The 15,185-nt window shown below is 42.1% G+C and overlaps 7 protein-coding genes across 7 annotated transcripts; 2 read left to right on the top strand and 5 right to left on the bottom strand.

Annotated features, from left to right (window-relative positions):
* Positions 1-42: 42 nt before the first annotated feature.
* LOC116801819 lies at positions 43-773 on the bottom strand. The gene has a single exon (XM_032723655.1). It carries the CDS (start codon positions 375-377, stop codon positions 63-65), a length of 315 nt encoding a protein of 104 aa, XP_032579546.1. The 5' UTR covers positions 378-773; the 3' UTR covers positions 43-62.
* Positions 774-1,472: 699 nt separating this feature from the next.
* LOC6619702 lies at positions 1,473-2,998 on the bottom strand. The gene is made up of 3 exons (XM_002043881.2): positions 2,370-2,998; positions 1,786-2,314; positions 1,473-1,720 (listed from the first exon to the last, which is right to left on the bottom strand). The coding sequence occupies exons 1-3, from the start codon at positions 2,916-2,918 to the stop codon at positions 1,536-1,538; spliced, it is 1,263 nt and encodes a 420-aa protein (XP_002043917.1). The 5' UTR covers positions 2,919-2,998; the 3' UTR covers positions 1,473-1,535.
* A 181-nt stretch (positions 2,999-3,179) lies between these two features.
* On the bottom strand, positions 3,180-4,801 carry LOC6619701. Its single transcript, XM_002043880.2, has 3 exons — positions 4,174-4,801; positions 3,582-4,110; positions 3,180-3,519 (listed from the first exon to the last, which is right to left on the bottom strand). The coding sequence occupies exons 1-3, from the start codon at positions 4,726-4,728 to the stop codon at positions 3,335-3,337; spliced, it is 1,269 nt and encodes a 422-aa protein (XP_002043916.1). The 5' UTR covers positions 4,729-4,801; the 3' UTR covers positions 3,180-3,334.
* Positions 4,802-5,088: 287 nt separating this feature from the next.
* On the bottom strand, positions 5,089-6,800 carry LOC6619700. The gene is made up of 2 exons (XM_002043879.2): positions 5,632-6,800; positions 5,089-5,564 (listed from the first exon to the last, which is right to left on the bottom strand). Exons 1-2 carry the CDS (start codon positions 6,749-6,751, stop codon positions 5,365-5,367), a joined length of 1,320 nt encoding a protein of 439 aa, XP_002043915.1. The 5' UTR covers positions 6,752-6,800; the 3' UTR covers positions 5,089-5,364.
* Positions 6,801-7,874: 1,074 nt separating this feature from the next.
* LOC6619699 lies at positions 7,875-10,044 on the top strand. Its single transcript, XM_002043878.2, has 2 exons — positions 7,875-9,695; positions 9,753-10,044. Exons 1-2 carry the CDS (start codon positions 8,660-8,662, stop codon positions 9,956-9,958), a joined length of 1,242 nt encoding a protein of 413 aa, XP_002043914.1. The 5' UTR covers positions 7,875-8,659; the 3' UTR covers positions 9,959-10,044.
* Positions 10,045-11,223: 1,179 nt separating this feature from the next.
* Positions 11,224-12,803, top strand: LOC6619698. The gene is made up of 2 exons (XM_032723539.1): positions 11,224-12,321; positions 12,387-12,803. The coding sequence occupies exons 1-2, from the start codon at positions 11,253-11,255 to the stop codon at positions 12,584-12,586; spliced, it is 1,269 nt and encodes a 422-aa protein (XP_032579430.1). The 5' UTR covers positions 11,224-11,252; the 3' UTR covers positions 12,587-12,803.
* A 385-nt stretch (positions 12,804-13,188) lies between these two features.
* LOC6619697 lies at positions 13,189-14,610 on the bottom strand. Its single transcript, XM_002043876.2, has 2 exons — positions 13,514-14,610; positions 13,189-13,458 (listed from the first exon to the last, which is right to left on the bottom strand). Exons 1-2 carry the CDS (start codon positions 14,577-14,579, stop codon positions 13,262-13,264), a joined length of 1,263 nt encoding a protein of 420 aa, XP_002043912.1. The 5' UTR covers positions 14,580-14,610; the 3' UTR covers positions 13,189-13,261.
* Positions 14,611-15,185: the final 575 nt, after the last annotated feature.

Below are 15,185 nucleotides of genomic sequence, written 5' to 3'. Positions count from 1 at the left end.
ACATCATGTTGCGCCCATGAAAATCCCCGTGACACAGCACGTAGTACCTATTTGGCTTCGGATTAGTGCGGTATTCTTCCATGACTACACTCATCCGCTTGAAGTAGGCATTTGAAGTAGGCATTCTTAAGTTCCTCTTTGTTGACAAAGCGATCTCGGATGACGGTGTACCCCTGTGGCACCAGATCCTCGAATATCATCACCTGATGAGGCTCCAAGCTGTGATAGATGTAAGGCACATAAAGATTGGTAGTATCCCCTGCCTCCCGGAGGATTCTCTCGAGCTCTGGAAGAGCTTTGCTGTACATAAGGATCTCCGTTTTGAAGATCGGCGAATTTGACAGCATATCCTTTTTGGGTCCTTCCTGTTCCGGCATTGTGCCTTGGAGAAATTCCCCTTGGCGGTGGAGTAATGGGAAACAGCTCGGAACATGATGCTGGCATAATGATCTCCCTGCAGAGTCGCAGGACTAATTTTCAAATCAGTTACATGCAATTCAGGATCCTTTTCATAGGCTCTTAGAGCGCGCTCGATAAACTCCGCATTTAGCCAAGCTGGGGGATCCACCTCATCCGCATTAAATTGTTATGAATCTACGTTTTCCGTCATACCACCACCAACCCTGCAAGCTTTTAATAAACTGACTAAACAGCTTGAGAGCGCACTCATTACATTAAATGATTAAAGATAATAAAGCTTTTTTTTCTTTGTATGGAGCAAATATATGGCGGAGCACAATTATTATTCTCCATTTCGCGCAGCGAGTTTCGAACGCACCGAAGATCTACACACAATTAACTTGAGTCACTCACTTCTTCTCCGTGCTAACCTTCGAAGTTCGAACCACACTCGGCGACAGCGACCACACGCTGCTGCCGCGCTGTAACGGGAGATACCAAAGCTACAAAAATACAGCCGACCAATAGCAACGCAGTATGTAATAATGTAATATGATGAAATACCAATGATTTCCCCGAAATGATGAAATTACTGTACTTCTGGAATATTCTATCACATCCACCAGCTTACAAAAGTATGCGCCGACATATACATATTTACTATGCGAAAGCTTTGTCTTGGCAACCGTGACAATAATTGTTGAAATATCTGAAGCTTAAAAAGTTTTAACCACCTGAGCTTTTACTAATAACTATCACAATAAGGTCATGTCATGATCTTTATCGAAATTAATTTAACTGATAAAATTAATTGCAGTAATTTATGTTTAACAATATTACCCTAACAAAAGGGTCTTCCCCAAGAACGTAAAGCAATAATAATTGTTTTGCTTCCCTTTTCTTTCATAATTCATACCAAAATTGCGTAAATAGTGACAAAAACTTATCTTGAATTGACACTAGAGGACCATTTACAATGAGTACTTCAAAAAATAATAACAGATAGTGATGAGTTCTGCGCAAACATCAAAATCAATTCAAAGATGAACATCTAAAGTATTATTATACATGAATTTTACATATTAATCTGTAGTGCTGGTTTATTGAAATTCCTATTACATAAATCATTCATTACATTATAGATCCTTAAAGTACCCTAGTTGTTCAAACTTGGGCAAAAGCTTACTGACATCTTGAACATAGTCGTCTAGGAAATAGGACTTCAGTCGGGCCTTGGAATCTTGGACTGCCTCATGCATTTTTAAATTATTTGATTTAACTCCCATCATTAGAGGAAGAAAGGTGCTTATCAGAAAAAAATCTGTAATGAGTTGAATATGGTGTTACTGCTAGAGCTTTGAATTCCCACTTGACCGATTCTCTTACCATAATACTTGTTATTCTGTATTTGCTCCCACAATTCTCTTTGGGTAGGCATATCCCCCTTGTATCCAATTTTCCTGAGGGTGGCTACCAAAACCGAAAAATATTCATTGATCAGGTCCTCTCCCATTTCCCAGCGCTGTTCCGGCTCCATCAGCATATATACGGAGTATGTCAAGTCCACTGTAATGGGGCACAGATTGCTGAATTGGAAGTCCACTAGCATCACGTCATCGTTGGCTCCCAACTCCTTATTGTGTCTAAACATCATATTGCGAAGATGGAAGTCACCGTGACACAGGACGTAGTACCGATCGTTTCGCCGATATTTGTGATATTCATGCATCTCAATTTCCAAGCGTTGCATATAATTATCCTTAATCTTTTCAAAATGATGTTTATACTTCCTTAGTTCCGGCATTTTGTCCAGCATTTGAATAAATCTTGTCATGCCAGTTGTTATAAAAGGATCAGTATCGATTGTGGGCATTTCGAATAAGCCATACTGAAATTCCTTCAGGAAGTATGGTTGCTAACGGAAAAGAAGAATTTAAAAAGATATTTGACATGTAACCAATGAATCGTACCTCATTGATGACTTTCATGCTGGCCGCATGCCACTTGGCCAGCTTGTTAAAGGCCAGTTTCAAATCCCCCAGTGAGGGCGGACTATCGCGGATGACGGTGTACCCCTGCGGAACCAGATCCTCGAATATCATCACTTGCCGCGGCTTCAAGCTGTGATAAATGCACGGCACAAACAGTTTGGTATTGTCCCCTGCTTCTCGGAGGATCCTTTCAAACTCTGGAAGGGCTTGGCAGTACATTCCGATTTCCGTTTCGAATAAATGCGATTCGGACAGCATGTCCTTTTTATGTCCTTCCTGCTCCGGAATTGTTTTGATGATCAGTGGCTTGGTGAACTTTCCATTCGAAGTTGTGTACTCCACTTTGGTACGGAACATAACGCTGGCATAGTGATCTCCCTGGGCAGTGGCGGGTGATACCTGAAGAGCGGTTACTTTAAGATCCGGGATTTGCTCGTACTCTCTCAGAATTTCACCGATAAACTGAGCATTTAGCCAAGCTGGCGCGTGAAGTTCGTCCGCATTATATTCAATATTTTTGCCTTCCATTTTGAATTTTTTTGTTGTGTTTTATCAGAAGCACTAGTATAACCGTTCCGAGAGCTGTGCAAACTACCAGTAAAATAAGTCTGTCAAGTGACGATCATTTTAAAGAAAACCTGAGGAGCTTTTATTAAGCTTTTAAATTATTAAGGTATATTTTAACATATGTCAAACTGCTTAATCTTATCATTCCTTCCAATAAGCTTTGCAAGAGGGTTGCAGGTGATAACCAAAGTTGTTGTACCTTTGCTGGAAAAAGCATTTCCGTTTCTTGTTTTAGTAATAATCTTTTATTGAAATAAATGTACCTTTCGTAAGTACCTACATAAGTATTATGTATAAGTATAAGTATGTATGTATAAGTATAAGTATATAATGGATTAACAAAATAAAGGAAACATATTAATGTAAGTAGATCAGAGCTATAGACATTTAAAGTAGCCAAGTTGCTCGAATTTCGGCAATAGTGTGGAAACATCTTTTACATATGTATCCAAAAAGTAGGTTTTTTGGCGGGTTTCCGGATCCTGTATAAGGTCTTTCATTTTGAAACTATTCGATTTGATGGCCAAAATCAAGGGCAGAAAAGTGCTCAACAAAAAGAAATCTAAAAATAAATTAAAGAAAGCATTATTACAGTCATTCACAATTAATTTTTGGATGACTCACCATAATACTTGTTCCGATGGATTTGCTCCCAGAGTTTCGCTTGGGTTGGCAGTTCACCTTTGTATCCAATGCTCTTGAGGGTGGCTACCAAAACTGTTAAATAGTGATTAATCAAGTCCTTTCCCATTTCCCTGCGTTGTTCCGCCTCCATCAGCATATATATGGAATATGTAAGATCAATTGTGATGGGACAAAGGTTGCTAATCTGGAAATCCACCAGCATGGTATCCTCGTGGGCACCCGTCTCCTTGTTGTTCTTGAACATCATATTGCGACGATGGAAGTCACCATGACAGAGGACATAGAAGGCATCACTCCTTCGATTTTCACGGTATTCCTGCATCACAGCTTGTACTTGTTGCATGTACTTATCCTTTATCTGTTCGAAATGAGGCTTATACTTTCTTAGATCTGGTAATCTGTCCAGCATTTCAATGAAGCTCTGCATGCCAGTTGTAATGAAAGGGTCATTCTTTACAGTGGGCATCTCGAATAGGCCATACTTAAACTCCTTTAGGAAGTCAGGTTGCTGTTGGAGTCAAAAACATATTAGGAATATAGAACTCCCATAAATACCTAAATTAAAACCTACCTCCTTAATGAATTTCATGCTAATTGCATGCCATTTGGCCAGTTTGGAAAAGGCTGTTTTGAGTTCCTCCTGAGCAGCCGGACGGTCTCGAATGACATAATACCCCTGGGGCACCAGGTCCTCAAATATCATCACCTTACGCGGGTCCAGGCTGTGGTAAATGCAGGGCACAAATAGCTTTGTATCGTCCCCTGATTCGCGCAGAATTCTCTCGAATTCCGGAAGAACCTGGCAGTACATTCCGATCTCGGTTTCGAACAGATGCGATTCGCTGAGCATATCCTTCTTGTGTCCTTCCTGCTCGGGCATCGTCTTGATGATTAGTGGCCTACTGAACTTTCCCTTCGCGGTGGTACACTGCGCAGTTGTTCGGAACATAACGCTGGCATAGTGATCTCCCTGGGCACTCGCCGGAGTGATTTTAAGATCGACAACTTTCAGTTCCGGCGCATCTTCGTACGCGATCAGAATCTCCTCTATAAATTGAGGATTCAGCCAAGCCGGTGCCTCCAGTTCGTCGTCATTGAATTGTTCCGCATCTACCTTGTCAGTCATTTTGCTCGCTGTTGCACAATCTAGTAGATAAGTGCCACGACTATTCTGATTGGCGTTGTAGTTTATTATGGAAAACCCGATCACGGCGTTGTCCCATTTTAAGCAAAATGCTTGAGCTTTCAAAATGTTTTGAAGCTTTCAAGCTTTGCGTATACACCACCACCCACTGTTCGATAATCAGGTGAAACTTACAAGGCATAAATATAAAAAGTTATCAATTAGTATTCTTTTATTTTGTAAGCAATTGCACCTAAACCGGTATCTTTCATTAGATAAAGATCTCTTCTCTTCTCATTAGAAAGGATCTTCGTCTCTTCATTTCACTAAGCACTTAGTTAAAAAAAACAAACCAAATCAAAGTTCTGTAAGCAATACGTATACTTAATTAATCTTTTTGATTACTATAGTTTCTACTGATTAGATCGTCGTCAGAATGACCCATCCAATGAAGTGACGGAAGGTAAACAATACGCTTGATATGATATACGGTTATTTGTATTACAAGTGGTATATAGAATGTGCTTTAGATTACTTTACTAAAATATCTTAACTAAATACATATATAATTGTTATATTTTCTTTGGATACATTTTGTCTAACTAATACTACATAACACAGGTATATTGTGAAGCTTTCTTACTGGTCGGCATCAAGAAGACCCTCTGCCTCAAAATCGGGCAGAAGTTCCCGCAAGATCCTTTGAGCAATCGGATTCCCATAGCAGGCATCCTTGAAATTCATGGCCCGCTGGTTGGTCTCCATTAGGGCATTAAAATCGGCATCTGCGGTTTCCACATTGCGCTGAACTGGAAACACCGAAATGGATGTGTGGGCAGCTGGAAATCAGGAGAGGAATTTGCTAATTAGCAACAGAAGGTTTAAACTGGTTATATTTTAACTCACCGTAGAATTTCTTCTGCTGCAATTGCTGGTGGAACTGATGCAAGCTTGGAATTGTAGATCGGTACTGCAGTTTTTTCAATGTATCAGCGAAATGGCTGAAGTAGTAGGCAATCAGCTGCTTCTGATGGTTCTGATGAAGATCGAACTCTAGCGAGGAGTTCATGAAGTAAAACAGATCAAGTGCCGGCGATCCCCAGGCCGTGTATTGGAAATCAATGATAACCACGTCAATTGGCTCCCCGGTCTGCTTGTCGTACTTAACCAGAACATTATTGGTCCAAAGATCTCCGTGGGCCAGAACATTAATGTGCCCGGGACTAATGTCGAAGATTCTTTTGCCCAGTTCCATGTAGATGGGCACCAGAGCCGTTAACTTCTCCGCGTACTTTTCGTATCCTGGCCACTGAGCCACACGGCGAGTGGCCGCCTGGAGCATGCCCACAAATGCTGGTTCGTAGTTATCGGTGTAGCGGTTGAAGAACCCCCGATCGTAGCTCTCGAGGATGTGGTTCTCGCGTTCGTTCAGGACCGCCGAAGTGGCATGCATCTTGGCCAGCTTACGGAGCACAATTCGAGCTAGTTTCTGGTCCAATCCGACCAAACGATCTGGCATTACAAAGCCACGAGCATTTAGATCTTCGAAAATCAGCGCCGATTTATCTATGTCCACCGCCATGGTTTCGGCAAAGATCTGCTCCGCATCGCCGATCTCCCGGAGGAGGGCCTTCTGCTTGGGCAGGACCTGCTCGTAGATGATCATCTCACGATTGAAGATGTCGTACGGTTTCATAGCATTCTGGGCGAACTCATTCCCCTCAAAAGTCGACTTTACAATGTAGTGACCCAGTTGGGAGTTACCATCGCTCCGAGTGAACTGCGCCTTTACACGGGTGAGGACTCCACCGTAGTTTTCACCCTTGCCCAGGGCAGGATTCACCTTGACCCAGTTGATCCTGATGTGTTGGTCGTTGTAGTATTTGCGCAAGGCATCCTGCAGATAGCTCTCGGTTAGCCATTCAGGAGCATCCAGGAAAACCGAAGTTTCTTCTGGCACAAGAGACTCGGGAACGGTGAGCTTGGGAATGGCATCAAGGGCACCAATCAGATCCGAAACCGACATATTGAAAGTGATCTTTAACTGTAAGACTTGTGAATGAGATTGTGCCTAAAACTCAGAGCACCTGCGCTTTTATGGCAAAATTTCAGACGCTGTAAACTGTTCCCACAGCTCCTAGATATGAAACTGTATATATCCGAGGGCCCTCCGTCACAACTGTGATTAATATAACCATAAAATCCCAGATTTTGTAGCTGTGAACGTATGCACACAACGGGCGTACCGAACGAACAGATTACACTTTTTATTGGACACCCCACCCCCAGAACCCATTTGGGGATCCGTCCCGTGCCTCCAGTCCGGCAATCTGAATACCCAGATTCACCTCTCGCGCCGTGGCTACCGCCTAATTGTGAATTGTTTGAGTTTGCCAAAGGCAAGCCAGTTAATCTTTATAGCACCTGCTGTGGGTTTAGGGATGCAGCAGTGTGTGTCTTCTAGCAATTAACCTGGCTCGCAAATGCTAAACGATTCCCAGCTATATCATTCCAAAAGCGAGTGATTTGTTTGAATGCTAACGTCAAACGCTGGGAGAAATCTTAGGGATATACGCAAAAAAGGTACTATATCTAAGTGATAGGCTGGCATTCATAATCTTTTTAAAAAGTTTAATACACTCAGGGCTTAAGGGACTTACTTTCTTATTTTATCTATACTGCCTATTCAAATCATTACGTTTATCTATTATTTCCAATCATACCTTATCATAAGAACATATTCAAAATGAAAAGGTTAAAATATTTAACATTTTATCTTTAAAATCCGGTTATATATGCATTTCCCACAATTAACTTATTAAACATTATTATAAAGTCTGCATATCTTAATTTAGCTTGATAAACTTTTGTTGGCCTTATAAGACTGATAAACTTCGTTTACTTTGTCTAGGTACATATAAGTGAGTTTGTAAACTATTTCTCAATGGTTTATAGCTTCCTTAAGAAAATTCGTTTATTACTTAAATGAGCCGAACATTTAAAGCATAAAAGCTTTAAACAAAAATTTACATTTTTTTAAATGTTTATTTCAAACCACGCTTTTTAAAATTGTAACACTTCTTTAATCAGGCGTGTACTAAAATATTCGGTATGTAAATGTGACAATTTGCTTCGCTCGTCTGGATAAATAGTTACTAAGTGAGTCTGGACAATGTAAGACGTAAGCTCTGCGATAAATATCATCTAATGTAGAGACGTGCGGAAATGGCCTATTAAAATGTCTTACATAAGTCAATGAATTCTGTCGATTGCTAAATTATGATAATGAATGGGCTTACGTGTGATAAGGCGAGCGCAAAAATTAAAACGGAATAAAAAGATGATCCCTAATCTCTTGATTTTCTTTGCCTCAAGCCTCAAGTGAAGTGGGAACTTTCCTGGGATTTGGAGTATCTTAATGATGCGAATGCTGGGCGTCTGTTCCCCGTACATAAATCCTGAGATACTATATCTTCACCAGGCGCAGTGTTGAGCAATGGCACGATTCTTGGCACACGATACACATATTTGAGACCTGTTGCCAAACGGAGGTAATCCCCAAGGTAAACATCCCAGGCTTGTTTGGCCATAAAAGCCCAGAGCGTCAACCAAAGCCAGAAGAAGTGGGATGCAGATAGGAGCAGTGCCAAATACACTTGGAGAAAAAATAAAATACGTGGAGAAAAAGCTTACACTTAATCATAGTAATTAAGCACAAACTATCAACTTCCAAAGATATATTGATGTTTAAACTGTGCTAAAGACATGTTTATTAGAAGAATTTCTCCAAGTGCAGCAAAAGATCACACACATGGGCTAAGTTAAATGCACTGTGACAAGTGTGCGTCATTAGGGGGTACTATATAAGCAGTCAGTCTAAGGTCGGTCATCGGTTCAGTCGGTTCAGTCGGAAAAATTGAAGCAACTACACGAGATGGCAGCGGCACCCGAGTGGCTTACCCACAGCTACATCGAGCATGCACTTCGCTGCCACTACAAGGATGAAGGACTAACCATAACTCACCTGCAGATTAATCCCGCCCTGGGACCTGGTGAAAACTACGGCGGAGTTCTGACCCGTGCTCGAGTGGAGTTCACACTGTCCAACCAGGAGAAAAATGTGCAGAACCTGATTGTAAAGACGGAAATCGATGATGATGAGCTGACCCAGGAACTGATGGCCCCATATGACATTTACAACCGCGAGATGACCATCTACCAGGAAGTGCTGCCCAAATGCAGAGAGCTCCTTAATGAAATCGGAGATACTGAAAGAATATTTCCCACTGCCATCTATGTGGATCGCGAGCGTATGGCCATTATCTTCGAAGATCTTTCCGTGGTGGGTTACGTCATGGCCGATCGAGTGCGTCGCCTTAATGAGGAGCACACCCACCTCATCCTGCGCAAGTTGGCCAAATTTCATGCCGCCACAGCGGTCTTAAACGAGCGGCAAAATGGATGCCTCGAAAGCTACGATCGTGGTTTCTTTAATCGCTATACAAACGCCTACAGTGGCTACTTTGTGGGTGGTCTGCTGGCCGCCGCTCGCTGGATGAGCAAGGTGCCCACGTTGGCCCACTACGGAGAGAAGCTATTCGCTTTGGCTCCACACTACATGGACATCGGCAGGGCGTGCTTTGCACCCACTCCGGGTCAAGTGAATGTTCTGGCCCATGGCGATGTGTGGACCAACAATGTGATGTTCAAGTACGATCCGAGTACGGGACGACCCGTCGACGTGCTGCTCATTGACTTCCAGTACTCCTTCTGGGGTTCCCCATGCATCGATCTCCATCACCTGTTCAATACTTCTCTGAAGGAGCCACTGCGTAGAGATCAGCAGAATGGGCTCTTCCAGTTCTACCACAAGATATTCACTGAGACGTTAGAAAAGCTGAACTATCGTCAAAATCAGATTCCCAGCTTGCATCAATTTAAGCTGGAGGTGGAGCAAAAGAGATTCTTTGGTAGGTGCTTAATTACAAAGTCTAATTACTTTTTTAATAACTGTATATTCTTTATAGCTTTGCATTCTACGGTAGTGGTGCAGCCAGTTATGATCAGCCAGGATCCCACGGATGCCTGTTTCAATGCCTTGATGAACGACGATGAGCGTGGCATTCGGTTTAAGAACCGATTATATAACAACCCTACAGTTCAACAAAATTTACATTCCCTGGTTCCCTTCTTCGATAGAAAGGGACTGCTGGAAGTTAACCAGACCTGTTAAGTGATTATTAGGATATGTTTTATTGGGCTTCCACGTTTTATGTCTATAAGGTTTAATAATAATAAACAATCTCATTTTAAATTAAATGTTTATCTCTATTATGGGATGTTTGACTTTCTCAAGTTCGTGGTACTGGTGCAATACGGTTGGGACATTTTTGATCTGAGACTTAAAATGGCCCACATGTCGTATAAGCTATTTTTAAAACATTGAGATAAGATAAACAATTGTGTACTCATAACTAGGTCTTAATAATATTTGGTACAAAGCCAAAAAAAAACAAATAGTGGATCGTGCCTAAAAAAATTAAAAATAATTTTTTAAATAAGTAATGTAACAGATCGTTTTTATTTATTATTTATTTACGTGAATTATCACCATTTGATAATATCAAAATTTTTAATTTTTAATGATAATATAACGGATATGTACAAGCGTACCTAATAAGTTGAGCATCAAAAGTTTCTCAGGTTGGGAGGTATGTTACAGAATACATTTAGGAATACAGAAAGGCGCCCAAAAGTAGGCAGTACCACATTCGGCATTCCTTGTGAAAACAAACAGATCATAATTCCTCGATTTTCAATATACATTTTGTTGGTAGATAAAGGAAGACCCGACATACATATATAAAAATGTACATTCAAGATTGTTATCGGCTACACCTGAAAGTATGCAGGGGAAATCTTATCTCCTCTACCTATTATCTTGGCACTTGAGAACTTGTTTAACTATTTTCCTTCTGGGCTATTCTGTTATGAAAATCATTGTGAAATTCGAAGATTCCGACTGATTATTATAAATACGTAGAATATTTACTACCAGGAAATAAAAAACGAAACTATTTTAGGTCTGTAAATAGCTTAACTATCCGGCTCAACTATGCAAATGGTTGGACGGCAGATGGATTTATGGGCTGTGAAGTAGATTAGTTTGACGCGAGCACGAGAGCGATCTTTAAACGCCACGTCAGCACCATTCGGCATGAATTACGCCGGGCACACTTACATCATATATAGGAACGTGCAGCGATTTGCGAGATGTGGGGGTGTTATCTCACCCTGTCAAGTGTCGCGCTCCGAGCTCTGCTCCTATCTAGTCAGCTTTAGATACTCACGTATCTCTGGCGTATGAATCGAAATCCACGGGCAGCAGCTACGTAATTGTCTGACCCGACTTGCTTTACGGCTACCATAATGTGGGATCTGTTGTCGGCGAGATTGCGTCTTCCGGCTGCCTATAAATGGGGCTTTCGACTAGACCAAGCGATCCAGAACACAAGTCGAGCATCATCATGGTGGAGCAGGGCAAGGAAGACGCTACCGAATTTCATCCGGCGCCAGTGTGGCTAGATAAACCCTACTTGGAGCGCCTGCTCCGGGATCTGAAGAATGATCCGGGACTGAGGATCACCGATTTGTTGATCAAACCCGCCACTGCCAAGGGTGACAATTATTCCAGTGTGATGACACGCGTGCGGATTTTGTTTTTGAAAAGTGGCGCCAAAAACCCCGAGACTGAATACTATATTGTGAAGACCACCTATGAGAATGATGGCTTTGCCTTTGGAATATTCTCCCAGTACCAGGTCAGCACCACGGAAATGCGTATGTACGAGAAGATCCTGCCCCAGTTGAGTTCGCTCATCGAGAAGACTCGCCAGCCGGAGAAGGTCTTCGCCAAGACGTTGCATGTGGACTACGAGCACGAGGCCATCATCTTTGAGGATCTAGCGGTGACGGAATATGTCCTGGCCGATCGTCTGGTTGGTTTGGACCTGGAGCACACCCGCTTGGGACTCCGAAAGCTGGCGAAGATGCATGCGGCCGCTGCTGTTCTGAACGAACGTCAGCCCGGATTGCTGACCAAGTTCGATCACGGCATCTTCAATCGCCACACCCAGGCCTTTGCGCCCTGCTTTGTGAATATGGTGGGCGTGGCGGCTGACTTTGCCAGAGAGTGTCCAGAATTGGGTGAGCGGTATGCTAACAAATTGAAGAAGCTGCAGGAGCGTGTAATGGAGTACTGCACAAGAGTTTACGATCCCCAACCGGGAGATTTTAACACATTGGTGCACGGTGACTACTGGGTGAACAATGTGATGTTGCGCTACGGCGAGAATAAGGAGCCACTGGACATGACCCTCATCGACTTCCAGTTCTGCAGTTGGTCCTCGCCGGCGGTGGATCTGCACTACTTCTTTAACACATCGGTGCAGTTTGAAATTCGATACGAACAGCAGGATGCCCTGTTTCAGTATTATCACACGGTGCTTGTGGATACGCTCAAGGATCTCAATTTTGGTGGCTACATTCCCACATTGAGGCAGTTCGTCCTGCAGCTCGAAAGGGCCAGATTCTTTGGTGAGTCCCATCTGAAATGAGTTTCAAAAACCCATTATGATTGTTTATATTATTGTGTCTAACAGCTGTCACAGTCGCTATGGTCTTCCAGGCCATATTGACCAATGACCAAAACGCCGATGCCGACTTTAATGCGTTGATGAAGGATGACGAACGAGGACGCAACTTCCGGAAGGTATTGTACACGAATAAGAGGTTGCAGGACAATCTCAAACGAGAGCTGCCACGTTTCGATCGGATTGGTCTACTAGACATAATTGACTGAATGGAAGCTATCATATACTTTTTGATTACAAATAATAAAGTTTTATTTTGAAGTTGAAACGGTATGAAAAGCAGCTCAATTGTATAACAAGTTGAGTATGGTAAGAAATAAGATTAAAAATATTGTAAAAAAAGATTGTACAAGTTCATAAAACTATATTAAATGTGACGTTTTAACGCAAAAGATAAGCGGGCCAACGGTGCGTATGAGTTATAAATGCGGCGCAGCATTTTACTTAAAAGTTTTTTCCTCAGTTGTACATTTTGACTTGTTAAGTACATTTGTATTTATTTGTTGTATGTATATATTAGTTTCTTTTATAAGCTAAAACATCTACGGTTTATCTTTTGGCGTATCGCGATTGTTTCTATTTCACCACGATTCAAGGGCTTGTAATTGTTATCTTCTGAAATTTTTACTATTGTGTACACCTTTTGTTTGTCAAGAGTTTAGCACTATCTTGCCGAAATAAACTCGAAAGCGCTATTATCAGTCATGAACACTGTATTTCATATAAAAAGCACAGTTATGGCCGAATTACATGCATAAAGTGCAATTAAGCGTGTTGATAAGTGTTTTCCCAGGAAATTAAAAGCAACGACTTAGTTCGGCCTATACGTACTAGTACTTAAACTTTTATTTATTTTAACTATTTACACATGTTCAAGATTATCATCACATGTCATCCAGCAATCCAAACTGATCCAGAAAAGGCAGTGTGACACTTAATTTCTTTTTTATGTTTTCCGATTCATAAACGGAGTTCTTGAAGCGCATTCCACTCTCGGAACTGGATAGAGCCTGCTCAATAGAAGCATCCTCCTTGCCCTCGTACTGCATGACGGGCTCAAAAATCAGGGAACAGAATACGGCTGCAAATAAATTAATTAAAAAATATTTGAAAAGAGAGTTAAGAAGTGTACCCACCATAGAATCCTCTCGAGCGGAACTGCAGTTGGAAGTCGAACAAACTGGGTATCCGACCAGCATATTTTAACTTCCTTAGAGCCTCTGTCAGCCTATAGTAATAAAACTGAACCAATTCTGTTTGATGTTCCAAGCGAAGATTATCCTGCAACGAGGTGGAGAAGAAGTAGTGAAGATCAATGGCCGGCGAGTTCCACACGCTGTACTGAAAGTCGATGAAGATGGCATTCGTAGGATGCTCTTTTGCATCGTACTGGAACATAAAGTTGGTGGTCCAAAGATCTCCATGGGCCAGAGTTAAAAAGTCGCCAGGACTACTTGTCGTCGATCTTTCGCCATAGTCCATCAAACGTTCCACAAGCCTGTCGATCTTGGCCTTGTACCGCTGCCCCAACTCCTCATCCGAAGCAAGGGAGCGGGACAGAGCCTCCAGAAGATTGGTCATGATCGGGGCGTATGCCCGGGTGTGTTTGTTGAAAAAGCCACGATCATAGTTCTTTTCGAAGATACCCGGCTGCCGCTCGGCGAGCACTGATGAAGCTGCATGAAAGAGGGCCAGTTTCTCCAGTACCAGGTGGGTGTGTTCTAGGTCCAACTTCTTTCGGCGGCAGGCAACCTTGTAGTGATCCAGTGACATGTCCTCGAAGATGATCGAGTCCCTATCGCGGTCCACATTCATGGTGGCCGCAAAGAGCTTCCTGGGGTCCTTGAGCTCCTTCCTGACCATATCCAACAGCTGGGGAAGGATGTGCTCGTATATATCCATCTCACGGGTGTAGACACCATAGTGGATGAGCAGATCGCCGGCTGGATCCCGGTCAGCGAATGTGGTCTTGACCAAGAATGTGGTGGACTGTTTCCCTTTCGATGCCTTAGTAGTGTACTCCACATTGATGCGGGTCATCACGCTGCCGTAGTTTCCTCCATTGGCCACGGCTGGCTTTGTATCCCACGTCGCCAGCTTCAGTGAGCTATCCTTGAAGTAGGTGCGCAACTTATCCTGCACATATTCCGAGGTGAGCCAAACTGGCGCTGGGTGAACTTTGTGGGTTGATTTCTCGGTCATGATCCTATCCGTAACTCAGGGCTTGCGCTTCTGCGACATTGCGGACGCAGTCCGGCCACTTTTATAGCCAAGTGTAGTATATATTATAAGTTTAGTGCAAGTATCTCGTGGCAACTAGCTTCGTCATGGTCAAACAACAATTGAACAATTTCGAGTCTAGTCGAACGCTCACGTTTTTTGCAATGCACTTCTTATTAAGTATTCCTTGTAACCCAAATTTCGCAACAATATATATACATATATATAATATATATATATTCGATTCATCGAAACCATTAATAATTAATTCATTTTGTTTTACATTTTCCAAGGAAGAGAAATACAGCTTAAGATTTTTTATTATCTGTTATCGAATATCGTAAAAGGGAAGTGAATTAATTTAGTGGGTTGTCTTGATAGTTATTCTAAGAATTTCCCCTTATCGTCGTCTGCAGCTAATTTCAAAGTCAATATCAACAAAAGCAATTAGAAAACTTTATATTACGGATTTTGTCCCGTTTTCATGGTTTTTACACATTTACAAATACCTACAATTAGCACCTGTGAATTGTCATTCATAAGTACATACACAATTAAGAAAAGTTAGCAATATCAGGGAAAGTAATC

The sequence above is a fragment of the Drosophila sechellia genome, chromosome 3R, assembly GCF_004382195.2.
Source record: "Drosophila sechellia strain sech25 chromosome 3R, ASM438219v1, whole genome shotgun sequence".
NCBI classification, from domain to species: Eukaryota; Metazoa; Arthropoda; class Insecta; order Diptera; family Drosophilidae; genus Drosophila; species Drosophila sechellia.
The sequence above is the reverse complement of the archived record's forward strand: the minus strand, read 5'-3'. Positions and strand labels throughout refer to the sequence as shown.